The 19,148-nt window shown below is 42.3% G+C and overlaps 1 protein-coding gene across 4 annotated transcripts in view; it reads left to right on the top strand.

The window, feature by feature from the left end:
- GAREM1 (GRB2 associated regulator of MAPK1 subtype 1) overlaps positions 1-19,148 on the top strand; it is a 207,979-nt gene that overhangs the window by 137,987 nt on the left and 50,844 nt on the right. For all 4 annotated transcript variants that reach the window (XM_032603229.1, XM_032603230.1, XM_032603231.1 and 1 more), the window contains one exon: positions 11,942-12,072. In XM_032603229.1, coding sequence (XP_032459120.1) covers positions 11,942-12,072 — 131 coding nt within the window. The remainder of the gene's footprint in view (positions 1-11,941; positions 12,073-19,148) is intronic.

Below are 19,148 nucleotides of genomic sequence, written 5' to 3' on the forward strand. Positions count from 1 at the left end.
AGTCATCCTGACATGGCTCCAGTCCAGAGGCTCAGACTCCTTTTTCTTTTGTTATTTTGTCTTTCCACATCCTATCGAGTCTCTTTCTTAAGAAGCTGGTCACTTGGTATGCGATTCTCTCTTCTAATTCTTTGTCAGTGCTGCCATTTAACATGTTCTGGCCTTCAGAGTCAGGCAAGACCTACCATCATCCATTACCACGTTTAGATGGAATACCTGTGGTAGAGGCCAGAAGTAGAGGGAGCTCGGCTATGTCCAGGCAGAAGGCTGTCAGCAGTGTAGGTCTTAAATGAGCTTGCTCATAAGCTTAGGCTAAAAGCTGTAAACGAAGGCCTCCCACTTAAAGTCATCCTTTCAATTTGAGGGAAAAGGAAGCACCCCAAGAGGCTAGACTTCCCACCTAAATTTCTCAAATATTTCCTGATATCTGCCCACTCACATGGCATCACGTCAGTCAGTATTGTGTTAAGCCCTGTTCAAACCACAGCCACTCCCTCCTGTCTCGTAGAAACCCAGGGTAGTCCCTGGGTTAGAGGAGACATTTTTATTTGAGTGAATCATTAAAAACTATTAATAACTAGGTGCATTTACATTTTTTAAAAAATCCAGATTTTCCTGCCTCTGGAAATCAGCAGGTGCTGGAGCTCTGAGGTGGCCATCTCCACCTTTTTACTAATTTTACTAATTTACAGCTTCTCTGGTCATGTAAATATTTGATTTTGGTACTCTGTAAAAAATACATACATACTATATATATTTACATACACACATATGTATGTATTTCTCCTACTCTGAACGCCTGTTCTTCAAAGCAGGCATTTAGTAAGTTTCTAGTATGGACTCAAATTGAGCTGTCAGAGAAGCAGAAGACATGATTCCTGCTGTCAGGGTGCTTGTGGTCTAAGAGAACAATACAAAAACAGGTGAAATAAGTAGGGAATAGTTCAACAAACTCCGGTGATAAATACGAACAAAGATCAGCATGGGCTGAGGTTGTGAGGGAGAGCTTCATGGATGACATTGGACTTGAGCTCATACTTAAATTCATTCCCTCATTCAGCTGTTATTTATTAAGTACCTGCTATGTGTCTTGCACAGTATTGGGAACCGGGAATAAATAGGTGATTGACACACCCCCTGCTTTCTTTAGAGAGTTTACTGTTTAGTTTACAAAGACATGTAAACAAATGAGAATGATGTGCTTCGATAAAGATCTGTAGACAATGAGATCACACAAGAGTGCGGCCAGGTATACACCTGAGCTAAGAAGATTTTTGATAAGAGTAGGTGAAGCGTGAATTGGTTTTGGATGAATAGCTTGGCCAAACCTGGGAATAGAGAAAAGGCATTCCAGATCTTGAGTTCAGTATAAGGAGAAGTATAATTCACTGTGGATGGATCTAGATGGATTTTAGCATAATGAGAGGAAAGTAAGGGTCAGATCTTGGAGGGCCTATATATTCTCTACAAAGTTAAATTTTACAGGAGGTGGAAGGCCTCCAAAGTCTTTTAATCAGAGGGTAGAAGGGCATACCCCCCCGCCCCCAGTCTGTCCTCCACTACCTCCACCCTGCCCCTCCCCAGAGGCTGACCAGTAGGGCCAAATCAGCAGACTCTCATGCCCTTTGATTTCCAGCTAAGTTCAGCCATTGGATAGATAGACCCAGCAGGAGATGGGCGGGGCAAGGGAGGAAGCTGGTCAAGGTCTTTATATTCTCCAGCTTCATGGCTCCCTTGAAGGACAGCCTGGGAACAGCTGCTTCTCCCCTTCTCAGGGCAACCTTATTTACATAACGTTCTCCTTCCTGTAACTAGTCCCTACCCCTGGCACCACAGGCCTATGATGGTGACCTCTTCTCTGATACTGTCCCTAGCTTCTCACTCTGCTTCCCCTGCATCCCACCCACACCATTATCAGAGACCCTATTGTAAATAAATCCTCTGCAAATTATCCTCATTTAAAATATGATTCAACTTTAATTTTAAGCACTAGTGGAAAGAATAGTTTTCTGGAATGGAAGTCAAGGGGTAAAGCAATCAACTGGTAAAACTGGCCAAAGCGAGACATGTTGTAGTTTGTTCAAGAAAGGGAATGGGGGCTTCCCTGGTGGCGCAGTGGTTGAGAGTCCGCCTGCCGATGCAGGGGACGCGGGTTCATGTCCCGGTCCGGGAGGATCCCACGTGCCGCGGAGCGGCTGGGCCCGTGAGCCATGGCCGCTGGGCCTGTGCATCCGGAGCCTGTGCTCCGCAACGGGAGAGGCCACAGCAGTAAGAGGCCCGCGTATCGCAAAAAAAAAAAAAAAAAAAATAGAAAGGGAATGGAGTTGAATTGACACCAGTTGAACGTGAGGGATTAGGGAAAGGGAGGGGTTATGGATGACCACCCCGGGTTCTGACTTGGGTGGCTGCTTGATTCAGAAAGTAGAAAGATGAGTTCAGTTTTGTACGTGTTGATTTTTTTTTTTTTTTTTTTTTTGGCTGTGTTGGGTCTTCACTGCTGCGCGTGGGCTTTCTTTAGTTGCGGCGAGCGGGGGCTACTCTTAGTTGCAGTGCGCGGGCTTCTCATTACGGTGGCTTCTCATTGTGGAGCACGGGCTCTAGGCACGCGGGCTTCAGTAGTTGCAGCACGCGGGCTCAGTAGTTCATGGGCTCTAGAGCACAGGCTCAGTAGTTGTGGCGCACGGGCACGTGGGCTCAGTAGTTGTGGCTCACGGGCTCTAGAGCACAGGCTTAGTAGTTGTGGCACATGGGCTTAGTTGCTCCACGCCATGTGGGATCTTCCCGGACCAGGGATCGAACCTGTGTCCCCTGCATTGGCAGGCAGATTCTCAGCCACTGCGCCACCAGGGAAGCCCCGCATGTGTTGATTTTGAGAGAGATCTTTGTGGAAGAAGTGTTGGAGATATGCACCAGGTATTGGGTAGACCAATGTGGAATTCAGGAGAGATCTGGCTGGAGGGAATGTTGCTGTGCTGTCAGCTTATAGGGGGTCCTTGAAGCCAAGGTGATAGAGGGGGTCCCCCAGGAGAGCTGAGAGAGTGGGAGGCCCACAGATGGATACTAGAGGTTTCGGCTCTCGTTTCGTTTTATTTACACACAGAAAGTCAGCCACTGGGCTGAAGGGAAGGCGAACGGTAAAACCAGAGCTGTGAAAGGAGATTTACCGCAGGCCGTGCTCATCACCAGGCGTGATAGGGACCAGGGAGGCATGAATCATGGGGAGCCCCACCTTCCCAGTAGCACAGGACTTACTTCTCACTGCCTGTTGACCATAACTTCCCAGCCAGTAGCAAATGGGACAGAACTGAATTTGACCACCTCTGACTCTCTCTGTTATCTCTACGCATCTCAGCATTGTTGCTGTCTCTTCTTAATTAGCAAAATTTATTTCCATTTTTCATTTCTGACAAGTGACCTTTTTTCCCTCTGAGTAAAGGAGAGTGTGTGGTCCTACTGTCTGTTCAGCATCATACAGGTGCTCGAAACTTAGATGCCTCACGTAGGACTTTGGGCCTCTTAGCTGTCTGTGCTTAATGTATCATCTCTATTGAGGTGAATCACTGTGATTATCTTGAGGGACACACCCCAAAAAATGGATATTTTCCAGATGAGAGTTATTCCCTGTCAGCAGATTAATTATGTAATATAGTTTTAGAAGCACATCATGAAAACAGTGCAATAATAGTACCAATCTTTGCTTTTTACATATTACCTTCAATTTCTTTAACCTGTCATGGAGGATCCTGGTGTTGGATTCGTTCCTGGGAATTTCAGGGTCCTGCTGAGAGAACAGTTCTCACAATGGAGATGGTTTATGAAATTAACAAAACTGTTGAAAGACAGTGCAGTTTCCTCCCTCTCTGGGAACAGGGTTTTGACAGTAACGTCTCAGAACAGATGTTTCAGTGATCTCCAAATGTTTTCATTTGGTGGCACAAAGACTCTGTTATTCATGAAATGGTCTGTTAAAAAAATTAGTTCCTCCATGTGGGGATTGTGAGAAGATGTGTTGTATAAATTGATTTCACATTTTGTCAGGAAACCGGCTCTTAACTCTTTAAATTGGCTCCAGGATTTGACTCTGACAAGTTCCGACTTCCAGGCTACAGCAGTCACAGGGAACAGAGCAACACAACGGCTCAGCATCTTTCCCAGAAAACTTCAACTTGACTCATCTGAGAGGGTCCTATTCTTTTATAGGAGAATAGAAGCCATAAGATACAGTGAGAGGAGGTGGGCACGTTTGCTTTTCATTTGCATTATTCTCCTGATACAATCCTCATGAGCAGCTTAACACATCTTGATTTTAGACTCGTATTTAAAGGGAAAGCTGCCATTCTAAGATGAACCGGCCTAGGGTGTAGTTTCATTCAACTACCTTACAAGAGACCTCAGGATAACTACTTAGGTGTGCTGGTCATTTTCACTTCTGATGTCTGATGTCTTTCATTTCTTGATGTCTCCCTGCAGGACAGAGGTCAGCAAACTGTGTGGCCTCAGGGCCAGATCTGACCTGCTGCTTGTTTTTGTAAAGTTTGATTGGAACACAGATGTTGTAATTCGTTTACATATCGTCTGTGGCTGCTTTTGAGATACTTCGGGGGAGTTGAATAGTTGTTAACAGAGGCCGTTTAGCCCACAAAACCTAAAATATTTACAGAACAAGTTTGCCAACCCCTGAAATATGAAGTTGCATATATCCCATGACCTGGTATTTAAAACATTACATTAAAACATTTGATATATTTAGATTTTAAAGGTATTTGTGGGGTGTAAGAAGTATAAAATATTTATTTGGTTTTAGACCATTAAACATATGACAAGAAAATGTTTAAAATAATAATATATGTACACAAATATGCACTAAAATCTTACAGGACAATATAAAGAAACTATATGGAAAAGAGGAGACAGAAGTTAATGGATGATATTGGATATTCAATAAACAGTTAAAAGAATGAATGAGAGGAATCAGTTTTTTTGATGTACAGTATGTTCATATGTGAAAACATTTGGTCATATTTAGCTGCTACTTTGTTTTTATTCTTATTCTTTCATCTGTGTATGTTCATCACTCCCAGAATAGATTCTTGTCAGTGCTCCCATGCGCGTGCTTCTGAGGTCTTCCTGTCCATCTTTCCTGAGATGACAAACACAGGTGAGACTAGAAGGTTAGAATTCATACAGCTTTGACATCACAGACATACCAGATAGGATTATTCATTTGGTTCATATGCCAGAATATATTTGAGGCTGCTAACAGTAAGAGATCTCAGACACAAGAGAAAAATAACTAAAGAATGCTTGAAGAACGAGAACCCAAATTGAAAGAGAAGAAAACCGGTGTTAAGGGGATAGAGGTGCTTTATATCAAGAAACCCAGGCTCTGTTCTTTGAACCAGAATATCAGCGATCACGGCAAACAGAGCAAGGAAAAGAAAATATAAGCGTTCTGAAGCTGGTATTTCATGAGATGAAACATCCTATTTTATCAGGAGGTATTCCATCACATGATCTTTTTTACGGACATGAACAGTATCTGCAGTTTTAAGAGAAGGCAGAGACGTTCTGTACCCACATGGATATAGCAACCACTAGCCACATGGGCTTTTGAGTGCTTGTAATGAGGGTAGTGTGAACAGAGGTGTGCCGCAAGTGTAAAACCTACGTGGGATTTAAAAGACTTAAAGTGGAAAAACTTTAATTAATGATTCTTATATTGAATTCAGATGTATTGGTTTAGATAGAACCATATTATTAAAATAAATTTCACCTCTTTTTACTTTTTTAATGTGGCCATCCTGAAACACATAATCGCATGTGTGGCTTGCATTGTATTTCTGTGAGGCAGCACTATTCTGTAGGGTGATGTCTCATTTGTTGTGAAAGTGTTAGGATTTGGTGACACATCCTTGACTTGTGAATGTCTTTCTGAAGGGACAGAATGGAATTTAGTATAGGCATGTAGCTTTCGGGTAATCTGTTAGCTCAGAGATTGTGGTCTACAGACCACTTGGCCTGCATACAGATCCTCCTGCCTTCGGAAGATTTTTCTAAAATATTGATCAACATTTTAAAATAAGTTAAACTATTTCATGCTCGTGGAAAGATAATTTGTAGACTTTCATAAACTGTACTTGGTTTAGTGATGGTAGCTCGACTTGGCTTCCAAATCTACAATTTATTTTGTTATTCTGCTAACAAATTAGAAAATATAAATTACAGTTGCAGATAATTGGAAGTGTTGGCAAATATCTGATGTCTCTGTCAGATGATTCTGGGTATTCCCACCAAATGGACCCATAAATTTGAACTCTTACTCACTGGTGACTACTTTTTTCCCCTTGTGTTTTACATCCTGGTGCTGAAAGACTGTTTCATCCTGGAAGATAGTTCCAGTTGCTTATCTAATCTGTTCTTTGGTTGGATTGGTCCCTGAAAAATATGTCTTGAGGTTCTGTACCTTATTCAGATTTGAATGATTTTTAAGTACACCATTGCTTTCTTTCTCTGTTGAGTGAAAACATTCATCTGTAGTTCAGAAACAAACCTTGTGTATGGTAATGTAGTTCACCTTTTATTTATAACTTTGAAAACCTGCAGTCACTTATGCATTGCTTCATTGTTTGCTAATTCCAGGACTATATTTATTACACATTTATCAAGTACCTATCGACTTTAGACATGTTGAGTTTGGTGCTAGTGGGACTTCCAAGTATAAATATCCAACAGGCCCTTAGATGTCTCTAGAAGTGAAAAGAAATGTAGACTGTGTCAAATATATTTATCATATATTTGTATAGTCGTTTGTACAAGAAAAATTCAAATGTTTACCTTCACTGATCTTCAGAGAGATGCAGATTAATACAGGAAAGAGATGCTTTTTAATATGCATCGAATTGTCTAATGGAAAAAATACTCAGTGCTGGCAAGATTGTGCCCCAACTAGGAGGCATGTAGCCTATTCATAGAAATATAAATTGGTTTTGGTATTTTGGAAAAAAATATAGCTGTGCATGGTAAACATAAGGAATTGTGTATTATTCTTTGATTTAATAACCTCACACTAGAAAATTTATCCCTAAAATGTGAGCCAGAAGACAAAAGAAAATCTCTTTGCAGAAGAGGGAAGGGAGCCCAGAGTTGCTGAGTGGCTACTTGTGCCGAGTACTTTGCATCATCTCACTTAATCCCCACAGCAGCCCTATGAAGTGTCCCCACTTTACAGGCAAGGAAGCAAGGCTCAGACGGATTAGTAATTTGCCAGCATCATAAAACGTGTACATGGCAGAGTTCCCACTTACATTAGGCACGTGCCAAACTCAGACTGACCGTGTAAGAATAGAAAAATAGCTAAGTCCATTATTAAGTGCTATGCAAGTACTGTAAGTGTCATCACGTGGGAAAATGTAGGAAAATACAGAAAGAAATTGTATAAAACTGTAGATAAACCAGTTATTAAAAATTTGTACATAGACTAAGTAGAATAATGACAAATGAAAAGTTTAATTTGGCAGAATTTGTTTAAATAAGTAATATTGAGATTGCCATAATCTTTTTGATTTTTTAAAAAATTTTTTTTATGAAAAAGGCACAATCCAACGTATTTTGTATTTTCAAATGTGTTATTCATCCCTCTACATTTTCTAAAAGGTACATGAGCTGTTATGTCTAGGTGCATCCTCTGTTTTCTCCTCATCACCTATCCTTTAACTCTTGAAAATTCTTCCATCAAGGTTCATCGCTAGCAAAAGCCCTACATCCTTAAACCCTCCTCTGAAATTACTTTCATTTTGTTAAAACCCAAATCTGCATATGCCCTGAAAACACTGCTTCCTTGAAGGCCTCTCAGGTGGTAGCTCTATTTTTTTTTTTGCCCCAGAGTTGAGGGGATATAAGTGTCTCTATGGTCTTCATTGCTACCCTGACCTTCACTGCTCCCTAAAAACTCAGCTGTAAATCTCTTGTCATCAGACAGCATCCCCTGCTCCCCCATTGTTGGTACATTCTCTACCAAGCCTAGGATTCCTCCCTCATTTCTCCATGGTTCTCACTCCTGGCTCACTGCCGTTCTCCCCAGCAGTGCTTCTCTTCTCACCCTTGGAGATTTCAGTGCTTACCTGTATGATTCATTTGATACCCCTGGCTTCTCAGTTCCTTTAGCTTCTCACCACCACAATGCTTACCTCCCATGGTCGCCCCCTCAACCACAGCACTGCCAACAACTCCATCCCTCCGTGATCTCAGTCGCATACATACCACTCTCTGACCTCTCTCCTCTGCCTGGTTCTCGAGCTCACTCCTCCAGGGCACGGAAATCAAGTCCGTCAGAACCTGCCATCCGTTGATCCCATGATTATTTTCATCCTCTTCCCTCCCTCCCAAGATGTTGGGTCCAGCTCAAGCTCCGTGAACTCCCTTGCATACATCCTGCCTGCTTTGTCCCTCTTTCACGTCTCATACTCACTTGGCAATTGGCTGAATCCAAATCTCTACCTGCTTCACCCCAGCCCCTGGGCGTCATACATTGGTTAGAGGAAAACACACAACTAGAGTGTTTGGTTTCATTTTCAAATGCTGACCATTAACCTCAAGTGGGAACTTAGGGCTGCCCACCAGACATATTATGGTATTCATTCTCACTGGATTTTTTTTTTTTTTTGCTCTACGTGGACCTCTCACTGTTGTGGCCTCTCCCGTTGCGGAGCACAGGCTCCGGACGCGCAGGCTCAGCGGCCATGGCTCATGGGCCCAGCCGCTCTGCGGCATGTGGGATCTTGCCGGACCGGGGCACGAACCCGTGTCCCCTGCATCGGCAGGCGGACTGTCAACCACTGCGCCACCAGGGAAGCCCTCACTGGACTTTTTACAATCTTCTCCTCTTTCCTTAACCTCCAACACCTCCTCTCTCAACTTTATTCTCAACTGATGCCTTCCCTCCCACTTTTGCTGGAGATATTGAAGCAATAAGAGGGAGCTTCCCCCAGGTCCCACTGAACCTGCCACAGATGAACTCCTGTTGAAGGCCAGCTCCTCCACTCTGATGTCCCCCCATGTCCTCAAGGATGTGCTCCAGTTATCTTGCTCATCATCTGTGCGTCATTCCCATCAGCATCAAACATGCTGGTACTTCTCCCATCGTATTGAGGAAACAAAAACACTCTCTGGGCCCCATCCCACTTCCTCCCTTTAGCTACTACTCAGTGTCTCTTGTCCCCTCATCACAGAACTCCCCGAAACATCACCTGCTGTCCATTCTTGTTATTCCCAGCTCTCCTTTCTCAGGCTCTCAGGTTCAATCAAGCTTTGGCCCAGCTATTCCACTGCTCGTATCAAAATCCCCCGTTAAACACAAGCTGCTAAATCCAACAGTTCTCAGTCTCGTTTCACAGTCCTGTACACAGCATTTGATGTCACTCCCGCTTCTTCTCCTTGAGGCACTCGAATCACCTGGCTTCTAGAATGTAGCACTTCTGGATTTTTCTCTTATTTTCCTGGCCAGTCCTTAGTCTCCCAGAACTCAAACCTTGGACCTCTTCTCAGTCTACACTTGAGACCGTGGTTGTCATCATTAAAGTGTCATGCCTTTGGGCTTCCCTGGTGGCGCAGTGGTTGAGAGTCCGCCTGCCGATGCAGGGGACGGGGGTTTGTGCCCCGGTCCGGCAAGATCCCACGTGCCGCCGAGCGGCTGGGCCCGTGAGCCATGGCCGCTGAGCCTGTGCGTCCGGAGCCTGTGCTCCACAACGGGAGAGGCCACAGCGGTGAGAGGCCCGCGTACCTCAAAAAAAAAAAAAAAAAAAAAAATGTCATGGCTTTAAATATCATCCATGTTCCAGTGGTGCCCAGAGTTACTATTTCCAGCCAGACCTTTCTCCTGACACCCACACTTATGTATCCATCTAAGAGCTTTCGGGATATCTCCGTTTCTATGTCTAATAGACGGAACCTGTCCAGACTGAATTCCTGATCTTACCTCCTCATCTTACCCCTCCAGACCTGCCCATCTCAGTTAGTGGCAGCTCTGGTCCTTAGCCGCTCAGGCCACATTCCTCACTGCTTCCAAACCCTGGCCGTCTCATACCTGGATGATTGCAGGGCCCTCCTAACTGGTGTCTGGGCTTCTATGCCTGGCACCTTTACAGCGTGTCCTCAACACGGCAACTAGAATGATTCTTCTGTAACATTGGTTAAATCGCCTCTTCTGCACTTAGACACCCCCAGGTGGCTCCCCATCGCACTCAGATGAAGAACTACAGTTCTGCAAAGCTGTGGACAACCTAAACCACCTGTTATTTCTCTGACTTTCTTTCTCTTCCTTCTTAGCTTCTACTCACCCCACTCCAGCCACAGCATGCCAAAGACGCACCAACCCATCCGCCTCAGGGTTTCTGCGTAGACTGTTGCGTGTGCTTAGAGCTCTAAGAACTCACTGCCCAGCTACATCAAAGTCACTATCTCAGCCACGCCTACTCTGGCCACCCTGCACTCTCCAACCCCCTCACCCTATTTTTAATGGCACTTCTCACCTTCTGGCATATATTCTACTGATTGATTGTATTTATCCTCTGTCTCCCACTTCAGTGTAAGCTTCAAAAGAACAGAGATTTTTATCTGGTCTCTTTTTTTTTTTTTTTTTTTTTTTTTTGCCTCTCACATTGCGGAGCACAGGCTCCGGACGCGCAGGCTCAACGGCCATGGCTCACGGGCCCAGCCACTCTGCGACATGTGGGATCTTCCCGGACCGGGGCACGAACCCGTGTCCTCTGCATCAGCAGGCAGACTCTCAACCACTGCGCCACCAGGGAAGCCCTTTATCTGGTCTCTTGATTGATTTATCTCCAGCATCTAGAATAATGCCTCCACCTAGTAGATGCTTTAAAGAAAATGTGTTGAAAGTATGAAAGTTTCCCTGTTTCTGCCTGATGCCCCGTGGACGCATGCAGAGAGAGATCTGCCTCGTGATAGCTTTTCATTCCTTTTCAAGTTTCTCAAGTGTTATATTGTAAACAGTGTTCAGAAAATGACCACTAAGAAACATGACGTCATGGACTTGACTGTATATGGTCTTTTATTTTAAACCGAAAGCAGCTCCTCTAGAATGTGGCAGCAGTGTCACAAATACCAAAAACGTCCAAGCAGCATAATAGAGCCTTGACATTTTTAGGAATATGTTCAGAGTTCTTCAGAAATCCCCCAAATTATGGATACTTCCATAGTATATTCTACTCTCATGAATTTCACACATGGTAGTAAAAAGGAAAGATGGAAGCTACGTACTGCTCCAGATGCCGAGTGGCTCACTCACTGCAAGGGGGCTCCTCCCAGCACCCGCCCCAGGCCCCTTTGTCTCAAGCCCCACGCGTGTGCCGCAGCCAAGCTATAGAATTACAAATTATAGCAGCTCCTGAGCCCTCAGCATTGCCTACGTATTGTTGAAACCAAGGATATCTGTGAAAGCTAAGGGTCCACGTATTATTTTATTTCATTGCACATTTTAAAAAAAATCAGTTCCCCCAGGCCTCTCAGCCTTGGTTTTAGAATATAATGTATGGTGGGGGGGCATTATTACAACTAAACGACAATGTGACTTACTGTTACAAACAACATGAGCAACCATTTATATAACACATTAAGTTTTCAGCGTCGAGTTTACATTACAAGTAAGCATCCATCAAATTTGTTATTGATCCTCTGGTAATAAACTCTGAAAGTAAGCAAAAAAAGAAAAAATATGTTTGCTTTCATTTTTAAGCTGATTTTTAAATAAATATCCTAGTTCAAGAAAACCTTTTGCCATGGTAACTTTTTCTTTTTTTAAATGATAATGCTCAGAAAGCCTTTGACAGAGAAGAGTGGGAGTAAGGAAGGGGGATGCTGTCGCCACGGTGACAGCTGTCCAGCGTAAACATCTCATATCTCTTCCGTTTATCACATATTTCAGGGCAATTCAAGCTGCTGGAACAAGACCGAGATATAAAGGAGCCAGTGCAATATTTCAACAGTGTGGAGGAGGTGGCTAAAGCATTTCCTGAACGCGTGTACGTCATGGAGGAAATAACATTCAACGTGAAGGTAGTTCTGAAAGAACCAAAGATTTATCCTCACTAAGATAATTTAGCTTTCAGGTTGTTGTGTACACAGTAAGTGCTCATCTGTGCCTCTTAGGAGGTTCCATCTTCCTAATGAGTTGGTGTCAATGGCCAAAACTGGTCTTGTAAGAACTGTGCTGTAGCTGAGCTGACCCCCACCCCAAAGGTTACTACACTTAGTTAGCATTATCTTTGGCTAGAATAACTGTTAAGGCAGATCAAAGGTTATTTTCCTTTTTTAAAATTTGGACTTTATTCCCTAAGATGTAACCATTTTTTGGCCACATCTTCTGTGAGGCTAGATGCTCTACTTGTAAGAGCAAGCAAAAGGCATGTGGTGAATCTAATACCAAACACTTATTGAGAGAAAGAGGGACTTCCAGAGCATGCCCTGACATCAGCATGTATTCATTCTGTCTATATCAGTCTACAAAGGAGGGAAAATTGATGTATCGAATGTTGCCCAATAGGTACTTATTGATCCTTGTTCGTCATAGGAAAGCTGAATACCGTTTACTGTGCTGTGTTGGTTTTGCATTCTTAAAGGGACAGTTCTGTCCCCTCCTACACAGTGAGCGAGCTCCTTGACGAGAGTCTGGTTAGAAGAGGGACTAACCAGAGAAGCGATGCCACCAACCAGGTCCAGCCTTGTTTCAGCCTGCAAACCCACTGCACTTTCTTCAGCCACATCCACGATTACACTGACTCATTTGAGAAAGTGTTCACATTGAAAGGATTTTCTGTTTAACCTCATTTCAGCAGGAAGTCCAACTGAGTCACTGTTCTCTGAATATTTCAAGATTTAGGGAGCAGATGCCGGTTTCTTGGAAATCCACTCTGTGTGAAAAACAGACTACGTGGTATCTTGGCCCAAGAACGCAAGTGTCTTTACAGGTGGGTCACTCCACCCACACTCCCAGGAAGCGGGGAGATGCCCAAGACAGCTTCCTTAGTGGAGAAGTGGCCCATTGAATTAGCTAAGTCATTCTTTCCCCCAGTTCTAAAACACAGCTGCCATAATCTGCTTCCTTTAGTTTTATTATTAAAATGATGTTGTATTTAGTAAAGTTCTTTACTCACCAAATTATGCTTATGTTCAGAATATTTACAATTTTTAACTCCTTCAGTGGCCCAGGCTGTGAGTCCTCAAGACAGCTTCTATTTGTTTACATTGAAGATTTGTGAGAAAGTGTTCATTTTTAAACTTTCCAAGATTCGTTGGCCAGAAGTTAATCAAATCTTATTTCATTAGTGTCTTGATTTGATTTAAATCTCTCCTTAAAACTTACATTTAGAATTAACTAAATGAAAAAAATTTTGTTTAGAAAACAAAGTTAATACTGCAAAACTCTCTTCTGATACATTTCGTTTGCTGATAAATGATGAGGAATCTAGCATAAAATTTTTTTATGATTTTTTAAATTTCCTCAGGTATTAAAATCCAATATTCAGTCTTTGGTGGCATATTGTTTACATGAAAGATTTTTAAAAGATGCCTCTAAGAGCTGTTTGTGAATTTGTATTGAGCCAGCAATGAATGAAAAAATAATACTGAAACTAATACATTTTGATAGGGGTTTTTTTTTTCCCCACAGAATACCACGATTGGCAATATTGATTGAAATGTATATAATAGAGATATCATTTAAAAGTTTAGCACAACAATGTGAACGTACTTAACACTACTGACCTGTGTACTTAAAAACGGTTAAGATGGTAAATTTCATGTTATGTATATTTTACCACAATTTTTTTAAAAAGCAAAAAAAAAAGTTGGGCTCCCCACTGAAATGAGGCCAAACAGAAAATCCTTTCAATCTGAACACTTTTTAAAATATGTCAGTGTAATTGTGGATATTACAGATAAGTGTATGGGGTAGAAGCTTATAGCATCCATAGAGCTGGTTGGATTTGGGTTGAGTTCTGTGCTATGCATACATAAATATTTAATACCTCTAGTCTATCACTCATAAAGTTGTAAGATGTCATCACTTAAGTCGTCTTTCAATGCTATTCCAAGAAGACTCGATAAAGGAACCTCAAGAAATTTACAGAGATATACCCAAAAGTCTGTGTGCTTAGTGAGTAAACACCCACGTAAATAAATAAACCGAGGAGATTTGGGGGAAGGATGCCTGGATACTGCCTGGATTTTAAAAGAAAATGTTGGATGCCATGGTCTTCTTTAAAAATTGATTATAATGTACACGAACATATATGCAGAGCTTAATGTGAGACCTAATTGGGGGCAAGGAAGTGCTATGCTTGGTTGTTACTTCTCCTGGAGAGGGAGAAAAAAAATGAAAAACAGTACAACCTATTCATAACTATAGCTGTTACAAATATTATTAAATATAATGTAATATGAAATATTATATAAATATAGCTATTATCCAGCAAGCAATTTTTTACAAGATAGGAGAATTCAAACCTCCTTGGAAAATTCAGCCTCTTCTCTCTGCTTCAGATACAGTGTAAATTAGACCAAGAGGCTAAACAACTATAGAAATGACATACAGTTAAGAATTGGCAGCTAACTGGCATCATGACAGTCAAAAGGCACAATTATTTGAAATATATATTTGTGCACATATATTCATATATAGTTACAAGTGCAAATTGAAATGAAGCATGATAATACAGAGTAAAACAAAAGTATTGAAAGAATAAGAACTAGTTTTGTTATTTTCAAGACTGTAGCAAAATTTTATCTAAAATTTAACAGATAGTACTATTTACATATTTATTTCAAGATAATGTATTCCTTTTATCTTGAATTAAAGAAAATATGTCTTTAAAAGATGACTTGGGGCTTCCCAGGTGGCGCAGTGGTTGAGAGTCCGCCTGCCAATGCAGGGGACACGGGTTTGTGCCCTGGTCTGGGAAGATCCCACATGCCGCGGAGTGGCTGGGCCCGTGGGCTGTGGCTGCTGGGCCTGTGCATCCGGAGGCTGTGCTCTGCGGCGGGAGAGGCCACAGCAGTGAGAGGCCCGCGTACCGCAAAAAAAAGATGACTTGGTGTGTTTAAAAATGATCTGCCCAATTGTCCCATCATTGATTAACTGCGTGAAATGAGTTAATATATGTTAAACGTTTAATTCTTTAAGCAGCAAATATATTTTGAGCACCTACTACATGGCCCACCCTGTTCTAGGCACTGGGGGTAAATATTGAATAAGTAAATCCTTGCCCGCTTGGAGATTACATTCTATTGGGGAGGCAGGGAATAAATAAGCCAATACAAACACTACCTCCAAATAAAGCAATAGAGAAGACATTTGGATATACAAGTCCGGAGCTTGGGGCAGGGTCTGGCTTGGGGTGTAATATATATTTGGGGCTTATCAGCTCCTAGGTGGCATTTGAAGTCATGGGGCTAGCTGAGTTCACCTACATCTCAACCAAGGGTGATCCCCCCACCCCCCAGGGACATTTGACAATGTTTGGATACAATTTTGATTGTCACAGCTTGGGGAAGGGATGGGTGCTACTGGTGTCTAGTGAACAGAGGACAGAGATGCTAATAAACATCCTACAATGCCCAGGACAGCCCCCCAACAAAGCATTATCCAGCAGAAACGTCCAGAGTGCCAAGGCTGAGAAACCCTAACCTAGAGTCTAGATTAAGAGAGGAGATCTGAGGACTGAGCCCTGGAGCATTCCAGTACTGGGGTCTAGAGGAGGCAGAAAGGAGTAGCAGAAAGACAGCAGAGCCAAATGACAATAGCGTTTCAATAGCGTTTCAAAGAAGAATGGGCAATTGTGTCAAATGCTTAGTGATTGAGTTAGATAAGCATTGGGAACTAACCATTAAACTTAGCAAAATGGGAGCCTTTAGAAGCTTTGAGAGGAAGGAAATAATAATCAGCTCAGAGACCCAGAAAACAGTTAACCAGGGAAGTATAGTAGGGTGGTCCCACAGTTTTGTCAAAGTAAATTTCAAGTGAGATTACTCAGCACTAACCCTTTTTTCTTCCAGTCATCTTCAGCTGGAGAGTTGGGTATATAAGCAGAGTTGGGTTCTACCAGGCAGTGTAACAGAGGTGAGCAAAGGCACAGATGAAGTGCCCTGGAGTGGCAGGTAGCAACGAGCCATGAATACAAGACGTGTAACCCCAGTGAAAATTGGAGATCCTGACAGGGTTAAGGAACTTTTGATGTGGATTTGTTTAAGGAAGTGATGTGCAAAATAGGAGAGTGGTAGAGTGTCAAGTCCTTGAAATTAAACTTGAGGCAGTAATATAGGAAATGATAGGCGTAGCTGTATTTCAAATCTAAATAGGCAGCTGAGGTGGGAGGAACAGAAAATGGGAGACGAGAAGGTCAAGAAAATGAAAGAATCTGTGGGCAGGTAACCTCTTGCTGATCATTTTGTCCATTTCCTCCGATCCCTCCTAAGCTGATGGCATCCGATGTTTTTAGAACAGCAGTCACCTGCCTCATTCACCACTTTTTCCCTCTGTTAATAACATCCAGTTTTTGGTTTCCATGGTAAGAATTTTGTTTTTGTTTACCTGCTTTCCTACCTGTTTGTTTTTAACTGTAATAGGCATTTTCTCAATTACCTCTTTTAGTTTTTTCATCAGCTGTCTCTGTTCTCATGTTTACTTTCAAAGTCAGAAGATGTCCTAGTTCTGACTTGGTCATTCCAACCGAAGGCTCAGTCCTCTACCCTTTAATAAGAAAAATAGCTGCACCAACAGTTTTCAGCCCGACTTCTTTCTTTAAACAAGTTGCCCGTTATCTAAAGAGCATGTCAGACTGTGTATCATAGCTCAGGCTCTGGATTCAGGGTTGAGGTCAGACACCAGCTCCAGGCATTGACTGTGACCTTGAGCAGGTCACATGACCCCAGGTGTCTTCACCTGCAAAATGGACAAATCATAGATTTGTCGTGAGAGTTAAATGAAGCAATGCATTCATGTGCTTTGCAAGTGTCTCATGTAGGGGCTGGCTAACTACAGTCTTGGGGGAAGGCACCTGTCTTGCAAATAAAGTTTTATTGGAACACAGCCATCCCCCTACACTTAGTGTTGTCTGTGGCTGCTTTCATGATACAACAATGGCAGAGTCTGGTAGTTGCAAAAGAGACCATATGGCCCACAAGCCTGAAATTATTACTCTCTGGCCCTGTAAGAAGAGGTTTGCCAACCCCTGATTCAAAACATAAAATCCAACTAAATGAAGTTTCACATTTTAAAAAAATTTCCCAGCACAGATGATTTCACTTACTCTTTACTTAGTACTTTATACTCTGTGACTGAATATTAGAACAGAGTATATGTGTGGTGTTGTTTCAGAATACCCTTTCACCTCAGATACTTTTTTGGAGACTTACTATGCCAGTACCTAGTGAATTATTTTACATGTCTTCCAGCCTCTCAAACCCAGCCCAGTAATAATGAGAAATGTTCCCACACGTGTATTTTCTGCCATCAAACTAATGACTAACAAATTAAGCCCTGATGTAAGTCTGTCTTTCCTGTGACATTTGCGGAGAGAGCGGGAAGAAAGGGCAGCCTTGGATTTGGCACTGGGTAGCTTGCAGCTCTCGTAAAGTGGGGAGGAGGCTTCCTGCTTTCAGTGCCCTCAGGCACAAGCTTTCTACATTAAAATGACTGCTCCCCAGTCCTAGGGAGCCCAAATGTGCTAATCTGGATGCTATAACGTTGCTATTTTCGTTCCAGTTAGTGAGGTCCAAGCTTTCAGCTGTTCCAGCATAGATTTCCCCGGAGGCAGAATAACAAGTTTGCATTGTCTCAGCTGGGGAAAGTGCCCCACTCAGGAACTGTGAGATTTGGGCCAAATGTGGAATGTAGTCGCTGCTTCAGCCCACACAGACCTCGTAAGAGCCATTACCCTGTGGCTGGGTCAGAGCTCAGCTGACAGTCCTGTCACCTGCGAATCGGCTCCTGCTAACTGGGTTTGGCGCTGGCAGAGGTGGCAGTGCCTCACGGCAGAGCTGCTGGAGTGTAGCGCAAAGGATCTCAGGATCAACTCTTTTTAATAGGGGAAAAAAATCGTGTAAGATTCAGAGAACTTGAGTGATAGCTGAGCTTCTCAATGCTGAGAAACGTGACCAAGAATAAAGTGACAAACTGTTATAAATAATCCAGCAGGACTAGGAAATTTATAGACTCTGAGTTTTGATAATCATCAGATGTTAGACCTGGAAAGGCCCTTACACATTGCTTTGTCCTACTCCTTTTAATAAATAGGGAATCTAAGAAACAGATGTCAGCCAACTTCATTGATACGTACAAAACCACAAAACAACTTAGCTGCAAAGCCAGGTCCCCTAATTCAATCCAGTCATCCTTTTACTCCCTCATATTCTGTCTGTGGATTTGAGATAAGGCCCGTGATTATGATCAGAAAATCCTTTCACATTGACACTATAGCTTGCACGGTAAATTCATTTTCTTTTTTTAAAAATCTAAATAAACATATTCAATAATTATTGCCTAGCCAGATCCTTCCGTCTTTCATATTTCTGAAATGCTTATGGTCTGACACACAGGATTTGGCAACTTTCTGAATGTTATATGTGCCGATTTTTAAATCTTACATCATTCCAGGGTATGTTGCCAGTATTTCAGAAATAAAATCCTACAAGTTAACTTGATGTTTTCTATCAGCAGTGGTACAGTTTCTAATTAGATAGCACATGTCAAAATGAGCCCCTTCAAAAATGCTACTGTAACATATTAACCCAGAATTTTTTTAAAGTATTAACCAGTATTCACAGAGAAACAAGATGGGTTCTTGCATTGTTGCTTGAAGCAGTGGTAAAGACACAAGGAAGTAGCCAAAATGCATCATTGAATAAATAAGCAAGAGTTCTAAAGTTTAATATGTTTCCTGCAACTTGATGCTGAACTTTGGATTTTTTCCAAGGCTTCTAACTTAACTGAGAATCAGCCAGCTTTTCCCCCAAGCCGTAGATTTGAGGCAATCTGTGTGCCTTTTATCTTAATATATTCATTCCCCTTTTTAAAGCTGCCATCTGAAAAAGTGCTGAAGAAATAAATATCTTCCCCCTCTGCCAGCCAGTTAGAC

Source organism: Phocoena sinus, chromosome 14 (genome assembly GCF_008692025.1).
Source record: "Phocoena sinus isolate mPhoSin1 chromosome 14, mPhoSin1.pri, whole genome shotgun sequence".
Taxonomy (NCBI): Eukaryota; Metazoa; Chordata; class Mammalia; order Artiodactyla; family Phocoenidae; genus Phocoena; species Phocoena sinus.